General features: G+C 36.6%; 1 protein-coding gene across 3 annotated transcripts in view; it reads right to left on the reverse strand.

Annotated features, from left to right (window-relative positions):
* SLCO3A1 (solute carrier organic anion transporter family member 3A1) overlaps positions 1-20,560 on the reverse strand; it is a 372,919-nt gene that overhangs the window by 18,915 nt on the left and 333,444 nt on the right. For 2 of the 3 annotated variants that reach the window (XM_051981051.1, XM_051981053.1), the window contains exons 9-10: positions 17,962-18,026; positions 10,302-10,544 (exon numbers count right to left, since the gene is read on the reverse strand). In XM_051981051.1, the coding sequence (XP_051837011.1) occupies positions 10,302-10,544; positions 17,962-18,026 (308 nt within the window). Of the gene's footprint in view, positions 1-9,118; positions 10,545-17,961; positions 18,027-20,560 lie in introns of those variants that run through there. The other variant, XM_051981052.1, reaches the window with a different exon arrangement.

Consider the following 20,560-nt stretch of genomic DNA (forward strand, 5'->3'; position numbering starts at 1 on the left):
CAGACAGATTTCTGCAAACAACTGTCTCAACTTCTGGTCTTTCCCATGGTTTCCCAGCACTGCAGCATGCTTCATTTACTTCCATAATTTAAAAAGGTAACAAGAAACAGAAAAGAGGAGGCGTGTGTTAGACTGGCATTATCTTCATTGAATGGCCAGTATTCTGGACATCACAAATATAGTAGGGAGTAAGCACACACACATACACACATACATACATACATACATACATACACACACTCTGAAGTTCTTTTGAGGATCACTGAAAACTGAGATTATAGTGAGAAGACGATAAAGAAGGAAAATAGTACTTTTAATATAATTTTCACCAAACTTACATTATTGTATTTCACATCGCATATTTCTAAACTGCTTATCTGGAAAATATAAGCTGCAAAAATACAGAATATCACACTCAACCTGTATTGAGCATGTGCTTTTTCTTCATTTTTTTGAACTGCTTGATTTTTATCCCCTCTTATTAATTCACGCTTTGATTTATTTTGGAAGAACTGTGTGAGTTCTCAGTCATCCATAGCCAGCCAAGAAAGCAGTTTCCTGATGCACTTTAGCAACATTCCCATGAGAACCAAAGGATTGGGGTGGGGTGGGGGGTGTTGGTACACAGGCAAGGAATATGCAAGTGTGTATCACACTGGATCAGAGTTATCTTGGAGTGATTGTTGGTTTAAGGAAGTAAATATGGAGAAATCTTGCCAAGATCTCCCAATTAATCTGTACAGCTCTTCATGGGCCTGTGCTTGGAACTTAGATTAGGAGAAGAGAGACTTCATAGAATACACAATGATTGGGTAAATGGGAAACCCTTGGATGTGTGATCACGTTATTATGAATGAATGAAAAAGAATATATTCAGTGCTTACCCTGTACCAAGCCCTGTGCTGATTATTGGGCATACAAATACAAAAACAGAGTTAGTCTTTGCTCCTAAGGAGATTACATTCTGATTGAGAAAACAACATATAAAGGGTAGTGGTAGAAAAGGATGGGTTTGTTGGTTTTGAAAGTTATAGAAATGGTGACTGCAGACAAAAGGGAGTAGTAGTATAAGAGAAAAAAAAAAACTGGTGTGAAGAATGGCAAAATGATCTCTGTAAGATGAATGAGAGGAACAGTTTTATAACTATAGACCAGGTCATTAACTTCTAATGGAGGAGTCTTTTGATAGAAAACATGATATAAATTTGTTCTCTCTCTCTCTCTCTCTCTCTCTCTCTCTCTTTCTCTCTCTCAGGAGACTGGTATTTTGGGCTTCAAAAAGATGAAGAGATAAGAAAGAATGAGAATAAGAGAGATCAGTCATTTTTGATTCCTTTCTTCTATCTGATTTATTAGCCAAAATAATGAGTTTCTATCTGAGCTTGACTATACTCAATGGAGCTCTGATCTCTGATTTTTCTTAAGGGAGCTGGATCCTGAGCCCAAAGAGCTTAGACCTCTTTGATGGCCAAAACTCTCTGGATAAGAAAAAGGAAAAACACACTTTGGAACATATTTTTGTCAAGATCCAGCAGAATGAGTTTATTCTATATGCCCTAGTTATTGCTGTAGGAATTAGCACATGTATGAGCCATTAATTTATGTCTCTCAATTCTTATTCTGTACCAATCACCTATGAAAATCCTTTAAATCATGGGTTTAGCGTTATATGTTATATAAGACACACATAATTGAAATAGAAGATGTGATATTTATCTATTATAACGTGTAGGTTAGTGAGAAAAACTCTCTCTTTCTGTCTCTGTCTCTCTGTTTCACTCTCTCTCTGTCTTTCTCCTTGAAGGCCTCTTTTGTCTCCCAGTATCCTGGACTCAGTCTCTGTTTCAAGCCACACTTCCTGGTGGCTCCTTGCTGGAACAAAAATTTTAAGTCCTTATTCCAGAGTAAAAGAAGGTGCTGTGGATTCTTTTAAATTGGCACTAAGTACCCAACTACAGCCTCATTGGTTATTTATAAGTTGCTCTTATCTTATTGACTATGGCATGCCATATTTATGTTTAATGCTAGGATTTGGATGGGATTAGAAAGGTTGTAGTTCTTTTATTTTTTATTTTTTGGACTTTATCCCAGTGATTCGTAAGATGCCACTGAAAGGGAGAAATGGTACTCTTTGTAGCTGAGTTCTTTCTTGGAAAGAAAAACATTTTAAATTTTGGGTAAAGGGCAGAAACATTTTCTCTTTAACTCTCCTGAAATACCCACGTTGTCTAAAATCTTTGAATTTGGCTGGAGGTTGGGAGAAGGGAGGAGGAAATGGAAAGGATTGATATGTCTAGGTTCTTGATGATAACACAATTGTCAGGATGAACATGAAAATAAAGTGAGGGTTCTAAAGTTTAATATGGAGATTTGATTTTAAAAATTATGCTTATTAAATTTTGGATACTCCTCCCACTTCCCCTGCCTTCAACAAATTTTTACAAAATGACATTCTTTCCACTAATCATCCCTAGAAACGTCTTCCTACATCCCCTTCCTACAGATAGGGGGTGTCTTTTCTGTGGGCTTTTCATGCCCTATGATAGCTTCTTAGATGCTAATTGCCTCTCCAGGAAGATTTTCCTGGGGAGAGGTCAGATAATTGAAACTGAGGCTCAGAATTAGATTCTGCTAGAATGGAATCATGATTGGCAGGTCTTCTTCACTTCTTAGAATCAGAAATGACACATTCACACATTCAACTGCTTTCATTAAGAAGGATTGGAACACAACATGGTTCAGTTGGGTTTTTCTTCTTACTGGAGGTGCTCCACATGGCACAATTCCAATATATCTTATGGCACTAAGAATAAAAATAAAAGTGAATTGATTATGACAAATTTACTTCCATACAGATCTCTTTTTATTTTGTCAGTTAAGTATGAATTTCCTTCACTCAAATTCTATCAGACTTCACTGAGACACAGAGGTGATCCTAGGCTCTCAAAGCAAAGGTCATGCTAATAGAGTACAAGCTCTGAAAGGATTTTTTAAGCCAGAAAGAACATGATAGAGAGGAAATGCTGAATCCAGGGGAGTCATTCCCTGGATGACTTTTGCTAAGTCATTTGATCATTGAGCCTCAATGTTCTCATCTACAAAATGAGAGGGGGTACTGATAGTAGTAAAATAAATGGCTTCTAAAGTTCCCTTTAGCTTTTATCTATATACTTATGCCTTTGTGAATGAGGTCAAGTAATGGGATTTAATAGTGACTGTCATCTTTAAACCAGCTTAGCTAAGTTTAGAAAGGCATATTCTCAGTGAGTTGATTAGCTTGTTGTGATTTTTTTTTTCACCCACTATGATTCATAGGGACCATCATCTCAGGCATGGGGAGGTAGAAATCTGCAAAGATGATAAAAATACACTGATGAAATCATGGATATTGGAAATAATGAAATATAAGCAGTGTTGTTGGAGGCAGCTGTCTTGGCTTGAAGGAGTCAATTGTTAAATTTTCAGTGTGAACATTACCGCCTTGGAAATTGGCAAAAGGTACCAGTTGGGATTTAGATTATTCCTCTGTTGATTGTCTAGACTTAAGAAAATGATAGTGAAAATGTTAATAATGCAGATTAAATTTAAAAGTGAAAGCTTCATTTTTAGAGATGATTGTGAAACATTTACCAACACACTATTGAATATAAATTAGATTAGAATACTGGTGTGTATGTGTGTGTGTGTGTGTGTGTGTGTGTGTGTGTGTAGACTCTAATAAGCCAGAACCACACTACTTCAAATATTCTAAACTGTACTAGATTTGTTTCTTAGCAAAAGATGAGATCGGTGTTTTTTCCCCCATCTCTGCCAAATTGTGCAAAATCTGTAACTGTAATACTATAACAACATTTTGTTGACCTTACAATCATGATGAAATTAGGAGTTTTCATTATATCAGGGCAATTTTGTTTCAACACTTGCAGTCTGAAAGCAGAGATCAGTCTTATACCAATCATATATCTAATTACCTTTAAAGCCTTCAGTCAAAGTCAAGTTCCTTCTGTTATCAATACTCATTCACATTGGGGAAATGTGACAACATCAAGCCTTTGAAAAATAATCAAGGGCAAAGAATAGTATCTGATAGTTTCTTAATGTAATTCATAAGCCATTCTGGTACCACTTGCAAACACACATGGACAGGAAGGTCTAATGGAAAGGATGTAGAACCTAGAGTCAGGAGAGACTTTGAGTTCTATGTTGCTTACTAATTGTGTCACTCTGGACAAATCACTTAATGTCCCTGAATCTCAGTATCCTCATCTGTGAAATGGGAAATTACCTATGATTCTTACCTCACAAATTTGTTGTGAGGATTAAAATCATGAAAAGCATTTGATATGTAAATATTAGCTATTTTTGTCAATGGTCATGATATATCAATAGTTCTTTTGCTTTTTTTTTTTTTTTTTACTTTCGATTCTGTTTCCCTGAGATGAACACTTTCATTGCTATTCCAATGGCTCATAACGTTAAGATTAGGAAAATCACAGTGATGATATCCAACTTCCCAGGCCTATCACAGATAATATATCTCAATTATGCTCCATAAAGAGTCATCTTGTGGCATGTTGTTGCACAAAAAGCTTTTGAGATATCCAAAACAAATACTTCCAGCCATGATAATGATTGTAGTACTTTGTAATGCAAACTTATTCCATGTTGGACACTATGCAAACTTTTAGTGACAGTTATTGGTACAAGGGGAAGAAAAGGTTTGTTCATTTGTGTTTTCAGAGGCAAAATGTTTTTTGTCACAAATAAACATTGTTTAGCTTTGAAAAGTTTTAGCTATGTATATTTTTATGTGCTCTTCCATTATTTGAAGTCAATAGATTTAGTCTTCCCCTTTTCATAGCTTCCTTTATCCTTCTTTTTATGAAAGATTTTTCATCATCTAAGAAAAAAGGAACAGGATTACATAGTGATGATGCTCTTGTAATAGGGTTTGGCTTGATTCAGGAAGGAGTAGCTAATATTCTTGGCTTCTCCTTGGAATCTCTTTTTAATGAAAAATGATTTAATCAAAACTACATCAGGACCCCCATTATAATGTTACTCTTGTATGGGTCTGAATAAACTACAAATTAAATTGTACTCCCTGAAGTATACTAATCACATCACAAAATTCTACAACATGCTTACTTATTGGAGTGTTCTTAGGGATGAAGAGTAGGAGAAGAGAAGGGAATGAAGTAAAGACACTTCAAAAAGGTTATGTGCTACATAAACTAGAATTTTCTTCCCTGGAGGATCCCTTGCTCTCATAACAAGTTAAATCAATAAGCATTTATTAAGCATTTACTATGTGCCAGATACTGTGCTGAGTGCTGGAAAAACCAAAAAAAGCAAAAACAAACAAACAAAAACAAAACAAGTACAAAATAAAACACAACAAACAAATAAAAAAATAAAACAAAACAGTTTCAGCCCTGAAAGAATTCAGTCTAAACTTTGCCTTCACCTTTATTATGGTGATTGTCTCCTGAATATCTTCTCATATGCTGACACCTATGCTAAGAGTAATTAATCTATATTTTAAAATTAATTCTCTTGGCCAAGCTAAATACTACAGCTACCTTTCTTTAACATTTGACACTTTCTGAGTGTTTGAATTGCTTCTAACATAAGGTGAACAAGCCCAGGTTGAGAAAAATGACCTGTGAAAAGAACAAATAAAGGCCAACTCAGACAATGGGATTATCTCCCAGGCAAGGCTCTTCACTCTATGTGTTCTTTTCAGACAAGTGAATTTTTGAGTCCATTGAAGATAGGATGAAACCAGAGTTAGAACAAGACAGAGGGCATTTTCCTTCATTGTTAAATTGCCACTCATTCTGCTGAGCTAAAGGGAAGTAAGACCTGGTTTTCTGGAAGAAAAGACAGAATCTGACCTGAGGTGCCCATTGTCTCTAATTTAACTATAGAAGAGTAACTGTGGTTTATTCCATAAGGTAGCCATTATTGCTTAATAGTCCTGAGGTAATTTTTGAGGGTTTCATTCACAAAGTAATGGTCTGCTTGTGGACTGAATATGGTATACTATATCTACAACAGTGAAATAAGGGAACTGATGGGAAAAAAAAGCAACATGGACATTTATCTGGAAAACCTGTATTAAAAGGAGCAGTACTGTCTTCCCCACAAAAGGGTCTTGATGGAAGCTCTATGAGATATTTATGCAAAGATGCTTTCATTTTAAGGGTTCCCCTAACTCTGATGTATTCTATAGCTATTCAGCACACTCAGTTATAGACTATTAATTACCAACTACAAAAGAATCTATCTCCTGAACAAACTCTAAAGCAATCTGCTGTGGTATAAAATTGGTGTGTGTGTTTGTATGTGTGTGTGTGTGTGTGTGTGTGTGTGTTTGTGTAGGTCTATTATAAATTAAGACTGATGATTATTAGATTAGTTCAGTTTAACTGACCTAAGACTCAAAAAAGAAACATTTGCAGTCTGATGTGTCAGTACATAAATGTCAGGACAAGTTAGAGAAAGGACAGGAGAAGGAGAGAGAAAAGGAAAGAGGAAAGCAGGGTGGTTAGGAAATAGAGTATCATAGATCCTTAAAACAAATAAAAACCTTTTACTCAATATAGTGCTTTAAAGTTTATAAAGTTATTATATATGTGTGTATATATACACACAATGTATGTATTACATATGTATAGATTTGTGAATGATGCACTATACATGTGCACACACATCACATATGCATATACACATGTGTATTGCTTATGTGTTTATATATTACGCATGTACCTACATGTATGCAGACACACACATGTATATACACATATGTGTGTATCTATATACATGTAGGTACATGTGTATCTTTTGATCTTAGATAACTTGGTCTCCCTTTATTATTTTGTTTATTAAACTCTATTAACAAACTTCCTGGGGCAGGGAGTTAGGGAATGCTTTAGACAAGATGTGTTTCCTTTTTTTTTTTTTTTTTTAATAATTAACTTCTTTCTGAGTTTTCTTCAAGCCCTTTAGAGTGGCAAGCTCCTTAGCATGCAATATCATCCTGCTTTTTTGAAAGGGTAAAGAAAGTGATAAGGCTTTGGATTTTTACTGATTTAGAGGAACTAAAGGTAAAGGAATCCTCCTTTCTCTGGGGGAAAAAAGAATTCTAAGATAGGTTTATTTTCCAATATTTTGTGAATGATTTCTAAAAGGGCATACTTTTCTGGGTGATAGTACATTAAACAATGGCTAATAGATATTCTTTATGTAGCATTAAAAGCCTATCAAAATTTCAACAGGGAAAGGATGAATTATCTACCCCCAGACATTTTGTAGTTAAGTGACTTAACCTGCCAAATAGCAGATGAGGTTCTAAGAAAAGAAGACAAAGAACTGTGATCATTCCATTTCTAGGAGGATTTGTCTCCATCTTTTTCTCTTCCATAGTAATGACTGTAAAGAACATTGGAAATCAGATTAGAAGCATTCTTTTCTATACTCAGACATTAATATAAGTTACAAACAAAGAGTTGGTTATAGCCCTGAAATGTATCAGTGTTTCCCCTAAGTGAACAAAAAAACAAAACAAAAAAACAAAAACAGAAAAGGGCTGTCTTTTCCCTCCACTAATTGTCAGAATTTAATTCTGAAAAGATGACATTTCTGGAGCCTCGTTTAAAAATGGAACTTTTGATTGTCCATTCAATGACTGATAAACACAGTCTTTGAGCTGCTTTCTTTTTGTTTAGTACTACTCATCATTGATATTCTTATACATTTGAGAATTTTTTGGAAAAAGTCCAAATGTAAATTTTTTTTACAGGTTTTGAAAAATAAATAAACAGCATCCAAAAATGCTAAATATTTGGGCTTTGATGATTCTGCCCAAGCACAGAACAATGTACAAGTCAGTCAGTGATCTACCAATAATATGTTTTCAAAATTAAAAAATAAAACAAAACAAACTACCACTCTGTATAGAAAAACATCAGAACTAGTAACCATATATATTTTTAGATTGGCTGTAGAATTATCACCCCTATTGATTAGGTAATGATGAATGAACATGTATATTTTAATTGGTGAAGCTATTCCAAAATTAAATAGATTCAAGAATTATTTTTCAAAAAGCAACATCTCCCAGGCAACCAATCACAATACTATCCACACAATTCTCTTTTGTTTCTCTTTGCTCGATGATTTTCTATGGTTCTGTATTTGGAACCAAATCTCCTCATTTACTGTGGTGATTAGGTATTTGGCACAGTGTTCTTTTCCTTTAGGATTTTTTTTTCCTTGCTGTTCAACCCCGAGTGTGATCTATGAATTCATAAGTGAGGTAAAATAATCCCTTGGGGACAGCTCTGGGCTAATTTCATAGGAATGCCATATTTGAAACCAGGTCATCAAACAAGTATGGAGAGAAGATTAATAGACCCACTTGCTGTGGATGAGCGTGTGTGTGTATCTATGTGCACATATGTGCATGCCCAATGTCTCTCTCCCACAGGCTTGCCCACAAAAGATTAGTCTTGTGCCAGCAAGAGGTTTTTCATTGGATTCTTATTCCAAACAATGAGAATTCCCCTCTTTAACTGTTTGAAGTTCAGTCACTTTCAAAATATATGGACAAAGGCCTCTTAAATCGGAGACCATCCTTGAACACACTGTTGACATTTTAATCCATTGGAAAGGGGATAGCTTTCAGTATTTTGTGGGAAGATTCATTAAACTGGGGCACCCCTGGCTCTTCAACAGCTTGTGCTCGTGAATAATAGCCTAAGATGTATTTTTCATTCCCCATTTCCTTTCATTAAAAATGTTATATACACATGTATATAAAGATACCCACAAACACCACCTAAGTGAGCTTCTACAGTCTGTAAATAATACTTTTAAAATGTAGTTCTGAATATAAAGGGGGCTTCTTCATGACAGTGAGCATGGAGATTAAAGAGAAAAGGCAAGTTTGCATTTCATTACCTTCTCCCCTGTTGTCCCAATTATGATTCTTTTTAAAAGAGAGACTGCATCCATTCTCTCTGAAGATTTTTTTTTTTTTGGTAATATGTATTTTCTTACTGGCTTTGTAGTGTATCAGAATGAAGATAAAAGGATAAAAATTACAATAGATTAATTGCATCCCTTGAATCACATTATATTTTTGGTGCATTAAAAAGAAAAAAAAAAGTAAAGCAACCAGCATATAATAAAGTCCTCTTATAGAATTCTGTTAGTGACTGAAAGGTTAACATAGCTTTTGGAAATAGTTAAAAATAGTATTATAGATTATACATACAACCGTTTGAAATCCATACCCATTTAAAAATGGCAAAATGTTTGGCAAATGTAAGCAAATGACTTATACTAAATGTGGGTCTCCGTGGCTCTGAGCTCAGCCAGTCATAGCCACAGGTAAGGCCCAGCACATCCTGAGGTCTGTGAGACTTGGGAGGAGGTGGATACTTCTCACCTTCTGGATACGTAGAAGAGGGAAGGATAAGCCCTAGATCCCCCCACATACATGCTCCACTCCCCCCTCACTCTCTCAGTTTTCTACCTTTTGAACATAGAAAATACGGCTGGTGAGGGGTGTCATTTATTGACTCCAGCACGGATCACCCAATAACATCACTGAGAGAACTCTGAGGCCTGGAACAACATGCAGACTGGGTGAATTGTCTACACAGTGACCCATATTGCAAAGGTTAGAGGGGAGCAGATCTTCCCACCCCCCTCTTCTCTTGCTCCCTCCCTGCCCGTATTGAAGGAGGAGGTGGCAAAGAGTGTCACTAGTGCTTATCCTGGAAATATTGTCAACTCTTTTTTTTTTTTTTTGAATAGGATGATAGATTTTTATGTCCAAAAATGTCCATTTGCTGAACTGGCCACCATCATTCCCTGTTGCTTGGAGCTGATGGCATTTCTAGAGACCACATTTGAACCTTCAAAGGATTGCCACCAAGACCTGATGGCATTTCCTGCCTTGCTCCCGAAGAATGTCAAGTGCATGATCCCATATATCTCATTATTCTGAATCCTGTCTGGCTATGATTTTGAGAAAAGGACAGAAATGGTTGTTGATGTTGTGTGTGTATGTTTCCATTTTTTAAAACTTTATTTTAAATTTTTTTAAGAAAAAGGACCCTTTGATTACTAATATAGTTTGTCCTTCCTTAGTCACTATAAAACAGATTCCATATTTTCACACCACTCGTGATCTTCCAGGTTATAGATAAATTTTGTCCTATGTGACTGGTTTGGGGCCACAGGGTCCCTCCCTAGATTGTCTAGGGTCAGAGTAGAGGCAAAGAACTCACTCGTGCTGAGCCCACCCTCGTGGTTTTTGATGTATCGTTTATAGTTTTTCCTCAGGCACTGCCACGTTGTGGTGTAAAGGATGAACGCAAAAGACTTGAGGGCAATCGCGATGCTGACGTACAGGTATCTGTACACCACGTTGTCATAGAGGGCACAGGCACCCTGCTCACCACAGAAGGTACTCCAGAACAGGCAGGTGGAGTCAATGCCTGCCCCGAAGATCAGCGGAGGAGGGATGAAGCCTGCGAGAGGGAAAAAGACACTTAGGATTCATCTCTGTTGGTTTGCTCTTCAGCGTCCATTTTTTCAGGGAGCTTTCAAAGTGATCCATGTACTTGTGGGTTAATGAAGGGAATAGCTTTTTTTCCCCCCACTGGCCAGCATTAAATCTAAGGGCTCAAGATGGGGCAAGAAAGGTGCTTTCTTACCAATTTTAATTGGGTCAGCAGAACTCCCAAGGGCCTGCAGTCAAGATGCTGTCAGTACTCCCCCCTTAGCACTCCCTTTTCAGAGGCTTGTTACCACAATCAAGGACCCTGAAAAAGTAGTTCTATTGGAAAGCCTCATTAAACCTCTGAAACATTGGGATTTAATAAATGTCCAAGTTTGAAATCCTGCCTAACCTGCTTTATCTTTGCTGCTACAAGGCTAGGCTATTTTCAGAAATAAAAATCTTAAATTCATGGTATCCTTTCTATTCCTAATAGTCTTAAGACTTTCTACCATCTTTCAGGATAACTACTTTGATGACTACTGAAATGTACCCAGCTCAGAAAAGGGCCATGACAGCTATTTACCACATACATGGTGACTCTGTCAGTGTCTTCTTGGCAAAGAAATCGAATCTAGACTGATTCAAATTAGGGATGGTGCACAGGGTGGGTGGTATTGCTAAGTGAGTCTATTCCTCTGGAGAGCCAGGAGGAGTTAAATCCATCCAGTGGCATATTTAGGCCCTATGGTTTTCCTCCTGTTGCTTACCCTGTGGTCAATTCATTGCTTATGAGCACCGGGCAGTGGGGAGACAGAGCTGAGTTATTTATTAGAGTGTATTAAACTGTAAATAACCAGCTGCCAAGAAATTTGTTTGGGGAAGATATTGGAAGTATAAGTTTCCCTAGTTTTATATATGTGTAAATCAAAGTTAAGTAGACAGAATTGTATTTTAAATATAACAACTTTAGAAATACATCAGGAATCCTGCATCAAAACTATTCTTTGCTTTGATCCAATCTTTCTCAAAGAAGTGGGACTTCTCTTTGCTAAGGCTGACCTTTCCATTGGTATTCTTAATACTATCTTTTCTTATCTTCTCTGGAAGTTTATCTCCCACTCCATGTCTCTCATTTTTAACCTTTCTTTATCCACCTATTCCTTTCCTATCCACATATAAATGTGTCAATCAATCATTGATTGATCAATTAGTTCTCCCCATTAGTAATCAAGAAACATTTATTAAACACATATAGTATCCAGACACAATTCTAATTTGGATACAAATAAAAAGAATAGAACCATATCTACTGTCAAGGAACATCCCTTCACTGGCTACTGCCATCCCCTTCAGGACATTCCCCATCCTTCTTATTCTCTTTTCCACAGCTGAATTTCATAGAAAGGGGTCCCCTGTACTCTTTGCATCCATTTCCTCACTTCTTAGTCACTCTTCAAGCAGAAACATCTTCTCTTTCAACCAGATTATTCAACCTAAACTGTATTATCTAATTTGTAAATACAATGACTTTATCTTAATCCATCTTCTACTTGATTACTCCTAGGCTTTAGACAATCTTAATCACTTTATTTCCCTTTTTTTAATCTGGGTATACTTCCCCTTCTAGATTTCACTGATACTACTTTCTCTTGATTTTTCTTTTACCTTTTCCTTTGACCATTCTATTGCATTTTAGCTTGAATCACAGGCTCATTCTCCTCCTGTTTCCTAAGTTTAGGCATTTGACAAGGCTTAGTTCTGGGGCCTCTTTTCACCCTATGGTATACTTTGGTTCCTTGGTGATGTCATCAACAACCCTGAGGTCAGTGATTATCTCAATAAACTCCAAAATCTGTGTATCCATCCCTAATCCATTCCTGTATGTCTCTTCTAAATCCTAGTTCCACATTACCAACTGCTTGATTATGGATCATTCTTTCTAGATAGCCCATCAAATCTCAAACTATATATTTAAAATAGATCTCATCCCCCCCAAACTATTCTATATTCTTTTTGAAGGGAAGACCATCCTTAAAGTCAGTCACGGTCTCTCAATGCTTATATTTAATTGGTTGTCAAGTCCTGTTGACCCCAATTCCATAATATCTCTAGTATGTTTCCTTCTCTCCATTCATATGATCACTACCTTAATTCAGATTTTAATCGCCTTTTATCTTAATTACTGCAATAAAATCCTTAAATCATATCTCTCCTTCCAGCTTCTCCCTTGTCCAATTTATCTCCCCACAGTTCCCAGTTTGATATTCCTAAAACATAGAGCTGGCCATGTCAGTCCCCTAGTCAAATATTTTTAATGGTTCCTCTATTACTTCTAGAATAAATGAAAAATGTCTCAGTCTGGCATTTTAAATGTTGTTAGAAAATGTTCACATACTTTTAATTTTATGTTCTCCATTCCCGTTAAATAAGCTTACTAGCTCTTCCTCACAAAAATATTACATTTACTATTTTGCATAATGGTCTTCCAAATCTCAATACACTCCTTCCTCACAAAATCCATGGCTTTATTGAATACTGATATTCAATAATATTGAATTTATACCCTTTCCTGATCCTCTCAGACATAAGTATTTTTGTCCCTCTTTAATTTAGTCTTAATTTTTTTTTTTTGCATTTATTTGCTTGTACCCAGATTACATGTTACTTGAAGACGCCTTCTAGAGGTAAGAAGACAGAAAGGTTCCCCTCACCCCCTGGAGGGAGCCAGAGAGAAAGGGGCTGGACTTCAGGGACCCCCCCCCCCCCGCTCTGGAGGGAGACAGAGACAGGGGCTACGTTGTGGGAGGGAGTTGAGAAGGGAGATGGGTGGTGGGGAGAGGAAGCCAAGAGAAGGGTGGGCTGCTGGCTTCCTTCCTCTCCCCAGCCCCTAAGCCTTCAGCTATAGCTGGATACCAGGCAGATGACCTACTCCAACTTGAGGGTTCCTCAGGGTCTGTTACTGCTTATTTTTGTTTTCGTATCTTCAGCAAATAACGAAATGCCTTCTACTTAGTAGCAGGTTAATAAATATCTGTTGAATTATGTTTGAATTGATTAGGGTCAGAGGTGGTGAGGCTGGAGAGCCCTAAGATTGGGAAGAAGCTAGGTGATGGAAAATAGGCAAACTGGATGAGCTGCTTTCTGCTCCTATCTCCTGTGCCCTGGCTGTGCCCTCTGTTCCTGTGGGGGAAGGAACAAAGGAGCAGAACAGGGATATAACATCTCCTTTGAGAGCTTTGGGTAGTGGGAACAGAATCACTCCACTAGAGCTGATTATAACTGCTCTTTTCTTTCCTTCTTCTGCCTTTCCCATAACTCCAGTGGGGTCACTTGAAATTCCCCCCTCTAAGCATATGCCATGAGGTTTCTGTAATAAGTAGGCATTAAATATCATTCTATCACAGCGGCTCTCTTACTGGAGACAAATACGTTGGGGGGAATGCTACAAGGGCACACTCCAGTTACATGTTATTACAGTGAATATTAAAAGGATTAAATCTTGCCTCTTATTACAGCAGAGTCCAAATTGCTGCTATATGTATTTCACTGCAGAAATTGCAGCCCTGTTTAAGGAAATTGTCTCTGTTTTCCTGAAAATCCATTAACTTAGACTATACCAGGTTTCCTACCTTGGCTATTTAATGTACTCCACTGGTTGAAAGGGCTGTGCCTATTTATGTTCTTAAGCCTAAACTTTCAGCTGAACTGAAAGGCTTTTGTAAGAAAAATAAATTCAAAATCATTTACAGAATAGATATGGAGTCTGAAAATTACGTTGACATTTACATTTGAAAAGACACCCATTTCTCTCCTGTTCACCTGCCAAGCTTACAGGATTCTGCATTCATGCTGTCAGGACTACTGATGTAACCAGCACATGCTACAGATTGGTGACGCCTGAGCGCATATTCTTCTTAAGTAATTAGTGAGGTTTCCTATTCTCCGGCATCAAGGAAGATACTTAATTTTGAGGTATATTGGCAAATTCTAATCTACAATTAATTTTTTTTTTAATTTCAAAAGGGACTTATTAAGCTTTTTTTGTGTATATCTCTGTGTGTATGAGGTCTGTGCTGTGTAAAAATGATCTCAATTTTTAATTGCCACACTATAATCTCCCTGTAGTCATCCCTGAATGTAGCCATGTGAGGTCTGGTGTTATTGAAATTGTATACTTAAATCTCATATTAGTTAGAATTTGCTTTCTGCATTTCATTGTTACAGACTATATTCTTAAATCTAACCAGACACATCTCACAAATCCCTAGCACTGGTCACGAGGGAACTTTGCAAGAGAGGCACAATTAGGTAGCTGAAATCTATTGTTGGTACAGATTCAATACAGTAGCAATGAAGGAGTCCCAAATCTGTCCTTGAGTAGCAGGGTAACCTTGGCAAAGTAATTTCACCTCTCTGGGCCTCCATTTCCTATTTTGTTAAATGAATAATTAGATTAGATAATTTTCTGCCTTGAACATAGCATGCTTCTAGGGCTAATTACACTGGAAAAGGATGGTGTTTAAACCTCCCCCCTCCCTCCTCCTCCCCCCACCAAAAAACTAATTCCTAGATGACATGGATATAGAGTCATCAGGAACAGAAAATCAAGAGGCCCAATTCAAGTGTCATATTTTCCCAGTGCAGTTTTGACCAAAATAATCATGACCGAGTATCTTTTTGCTCCTAGGCAGAGAGCAATGATTCTTGCTGATGAAATAAGCCCATGCCTTACATGTGTACGATGTTTTATGGTTTTCAGAGCACATTATCTCATTTGATCCTCACAACAGTACTCAGAGGTGGACAGAGCTATTATTTTTTTCTTCATTTTACAGATGAGAAAAAGAAGGCTCATGGAAGATTAAGTTATTATGTTCCTAATGCCACGTGATTAACAGGTGGTTTAGTTGTGAAATGAACTCCTTTTTTGATTAGGTGCTCAAATGCACTTTCTACTATTGCACGGTAATGTTTTAAAAAATTATCTATCTCTCTATTTATTTTTCTTTTTTCTTTTCTTCTCTCCCTCCTTCCATTCCTTCCTCTTTCCTTTCCTCCCTCCTTCTTTCCTTCTTTTCTTCCTCCTTTCCTTCCTTTCTCCCTCCCTTCTTCCCTCTCTCCCTCTTCCCTTCCTCTTTCCTTTCCTCCTCTCTCTCTCCCTTCCTTTCCTCTTGTCTCCCTCCCTCCCCCTTCTCTCTCTCTCTCTCTCTCTCTCTCTCTCTCTCTCTCTCTCTCTCTCTCTCTCTTCTCACCATTGTGCAGGTTACCCTATAAGGCCACAAATACAATTGTGGGTGGGAAGTTGAGTTTGGGGAGAAGACCAAGTAAATGAAAATAAGATATAGCATTAAACCATGGACCTGAGGATCTTTTCATGGGATAGCTTTGTTGATTGCATCTTCAGCTCAATCAAACTATATTATACCTCAGAAATTAAAAAATAAATCTGTCAACAAACTTTTATTAAGGGGCTACTATAGACCAAGCCCTGTGTTAGGTGCTGTTCTTACAAAGACAAAAATGAAATAGACTGTCCTCAGAGAGTTTACATTTTACCTGGAAAGCAAAGTGTTAAATCTATAAGAACATAAAAGGAAGAGGAAGGACAAATTCAAGTCATCTGGGGAGAAGATAATAGCTGCTTCCAGTAGAAATTAGTACTTAAGTTGATCCATGAAGGAAATTAGGGATTCTAAATGGTAGAAGTAGAGAGGACAACATACCAAGCATGGGAATGGGACAGATTTAATTTCAGTGAAGAAACAAATTTTTCTTTGAAGAGAGAAAAAAATTTTTTTTCTGAATTGATGGTCCTTCTCTCTGAAATTCTCCTTTTTCTTAGTTATCTGACATCACTAACAAGGTTTAATAGATCCTATTCTAAGGAAAAAATACAATTAGGCCAAAAGTAAAGATTCAGGGGCAAGTTAGATAGTTGATGCAGATGCATGGGTAATTAACTTCTCAAGCAGACATAGACAGTGAAGACTCTAAGTTATAATAAGAACAAAAATATCAATTTATATTTTCTCAAACATTTAGTCTATATTTCCTGCAATTTGAGCTAATTTCTCAGAAATTCTTTTAAAATATTTTCACTGTATGACATAAAAATCAATGGATTATAATGGATTAAGTATTTTATACCACCTGTCAAGATGACCTATATCCTAAAACAATTCTATAGACCAGAATAGTTCCTATTCAAAGCCCAAAAAGTAATAAAATATTACAGATGGAAAGGAAATTAGAGGTCATCTAGTCCAAATTGTTCTGAGGAAATGGGGGACACAAACAGTTGGGTTAAAGGAAATTGGGTGAGTGTGTGACATTCTGTAAGGCTGTTTAAGATATTTTGAATATAACATAGTTTTTATTTGCTGCAAAGTTTTCCTTCAGATATGAACTGCCCTTTCTAATACTAAGAACTTTTTTATAAACTTAGCTATGATTTTGACCCTTCCTTCCTCACCTTCCCTGCACATCCATGGAAACAAAAGGGAGAAATCCATTGAAGTTTCAGAAAAACATTTAAAAGCTGTTCTTAGCTCTATACGTACCTTCCACTAATCTTCCAATTAAAATAAAAAGAGAAAAATCCATCAAAGCAAACTGTTTGCCTCTTACTCAAGCATGAAAGGTCATAGATTCTCTGGATTTGGCCCAATCCTGACATTTGACAAAAGAGTTTATATAAGGCAGCTGGGATGTGGTAGAAAAACACTGGAGGAGTCATCAGGAGACAGTTTTTGGTATTAGCACTGACATTAAGAAGCTGTGTAATTGTGTGTAGCTATAACTGTGCAAATGATTTAACTTCCCTGTTTCAGTTTTTTTACCTGAAAAAATTTAGGGAGTTGGGCCAGAAGATTTTTAAGGTCCTTTCTAGCTTTGGAAAGATGGTTCTCTGAGATAGGCAATAGTGGAACAGAAAGCTTATATAAAGCATTAAACCTACCATAAGTCCTTGGTGAAGAACCAAAAGTAGAGAATTCTGATTTGGGAAATTAAAAAGGATGCAAATTTTCCATTTGTGCAAGAATGTGACAGGAACTATCTCTCTCAACTGGAAGACCACTAAACAAATCATTTCACAAATTGCTTGCATTTTAATAATGTATGCCATAAATTGGAAGGTTGTTTTCTTTCATTCCCTTTGTACAAGGAAGGGAGAAGGGTAGCAGAGAAGATGGGATTTATTAACCTGGGAATCCCCCCTCCTCCAAATGAATGAAAATTTTGGGGTAGTAAGGGAGGGAGCCAAATGTATCCAATCTCTGAATCTGGTCTCTAGTCATACAGTCTATGTTGTGGGAGAACACTGGTAAATAGAAATTAAACTATACAGAGAACAATTACTTTATGAACAATACACTTTATGAAGATTGATTTGTTTAAAAATAAACATTTAATTCAAAAAGAGGAGAATACAGGTTTATACCTACCCAGCAAACGAAGGAGCAGGAATAGAACCCCCAAAGCATAAGACTTGAGTTCAGGGCTGACTGTCCTAAATAGAAAAAGATGAAGGGGAAAAAAAAAGAACAGATTCTGATCACACCATTTTAAATTAACAGACTCCACAGTTGTGCACTGCTGTCAATCACAATAGTTCCCCAGAAAATCATTAACAGTCTATTTATTATTATTATTATTATTTTTTTACTTTCCCTGCCTAGAGTCTGAATAATAACTATGACTGCAGCTACATGATAAGTTCAGGAATTTAACGGTGTCCTTAATAACAGCAGCTAATCTTGTCATTCAAAGTTAAGAAATGCAAATTCTTTCCCACTCAATTTTCATTTAGAGAAACTCTGCATATGTTCAGTCAGAGAGGCATTTCTAGTTGGTGGGGCATTGTGTACCAAAAATAACACTATTTGGGAACATCTTTCCCATTAAGCTTTATAGGAAACCAGACTGAACTATTAAAGCTGAAGAGACTTTGCAGGTAAATGAACAATTTGTCATCTTTATGTTTTATTATTGTATAAACCACATTAAAAGTGGAAGTAGAAGAGGAATCACAAGACCTGGACCCTAGTGCCATGTTGGCTGCTTAATATCTGTATCTGTCATCTTAGGAGAGTCTGTTTATTTGGGCCTCAGTTTCTTTATCTTTCAAATAATCACTTCTGCCTTGCTTTGTGAGATAAACTGTACAAATGATGGCAGTGGTAGTGATGGTGATGGCAGTGGTGATGATGAAGAAGTTTTTTTTATCTTTTCAAAAAGAACTTTTTAATAAGTTGCAAAAGCTGGTGAACAAAAAGTCAGTATTTATAACATACTATCAACTGATTGGCTTGAGCAATATTTTAAAAAGACTCAATGTTGTCTTTTAATAATTGTTAGTCTCTTGAAAGTCTCTTAGGTGGTGACATCAATATGCTTATTATGAGACACCACCAAGGAAAAAGTAATAGAATGTGGTTTTAAAAGATTTTGTCCTGATCTTTTATCTTTTTCCAGTGAAAACTTGAAAACTCAGTAAAAATTTTTTCATGAAAATTTCCTTCCATCTCTAAATACATCTGTAACTATTAATATTCATTGTAGGATTTGGTTAAATCAGATGGAGTATTTGGCCTTCAGGTAATTTAGACTCAATAATCCTGTACTGATGACTCTTTTTTAGATCCTGGTATTTCTGGGTAGGAATTTGCCCTATGACTTTCAAAGCTGTGAACGCATCTGAATTGAAAAAAAAATTAATTTTTGTAGTAGCCACAAAAGACAACATAAATTAGTGACTATAGAGCTGGCTTTTAAGCTCTGAGACTTGGCTCAAATTCAGCCTCTGATTGAAACTGTGTGATCCAGGACAAGTCACTTCACATCTCAAATGCTGACCTGCTGGGATTTCCTTCTACTAATGAAATAACAAGTGTAGCTGCTAATTTATGAAGCAGTTACAGAGACAAGGCTAGTGATAAGAAAAATAACTCTACCTCTAGCATAAATATTCTACATTATAATTTATTTTTAAACACTATAAACACAAAGAAGAAAAATGAAAAAAAGATCCTAACTGCTATCTTATTTGATGCCTTCCTGGGAAATAAGACACTAATAGGGGAAGATTCATTGCAGACTCAGTTATGGACCAATACAGGGACTTATTCAAATGATTGTTATTGAAAGCACCAGCCTACTTTTCAAACTTTCTCAGTGCTTTGCTGAAAGATGTTGCTATTGGTAGTATAGGAGTGACTTACATCCTGGGCAATGTAAGGTATAGGGTATACTGTACCTATTTACAGATGGCAGAGTGTGTTTTTTGCCTGCCTTGAACATCTGTGACTGGAAATAGAACTTGGGAGCTTGATTGAATGAAATCTCTCTCTCCCTCTCCCTCAGACTCCCTTATCCATATGCCTATTGTGAAAACACCTCCAGCAGGCTTTTGTGAAGCCTGGAATTATTTGAATTGGAAAAGCCTAAGCTTAGGTCATTCAGTCCATCTGTTGCCTTTTTTAAAAAATGGAATCTAATATTTCCAGAACATCTTCAAGAGGTGCCTTCAACTGTGCCTGTAAAGTGATTTGAATCTCATCACTGTCTATGTTTAATTCCCGAATCAATCTTTTGATCCCAGGGTCCTGAATTTCATTTTTTCCTAATTTGGGAGGTTGGGGGAGGCAGAGATTGGGGAGAGGTTCAGAGTATTTGGGGGAGGTAGTTGCATAAGATGGGTTTTATAGATGGGAGAAACTCGTTTCATGAAATGAGTTTTTCTTATTTTCCTGTTTCCTTATAGGGAAGGGAAGTAGGCCTTATTGGTCCAAATCCTGCTTTCCCTCTCTGCCAAAAACCAGATTTTACAATTATTTCCTAAAATCATTTCCCAAGGTGCATGACATAAAAAGAGAAATTCAGGCATAAAACTGGAGCACTGAAACAATAGTGAAAGAAGACTATAACTAAATTTATTTAGAGAGGAAAAAGGCATATCATTTATAATTTGTATGTCCTGCCTTCGAGACCTGCATTTACAGTTTTGGTTAATTTTCCTTTCTGATAAGTTTTTTTTCCTTTTTC

Source organism: Antechinus flavipes, chromosome 2, assembly GCF_016432865.1.
Source record: "Antechinus flavipes isolate AdamAnt ecotype Samford, QLD, Australia chromosome 2, AdamAnt_v2, whole genome shotgun sequence".
NCBI classification, from domain to species: Eukaryota; Metazoa; Chordata; class Mammalia; order Dasyuromorphia; family Dasyuridae; genus Antechinus; species Antechinus flavipes.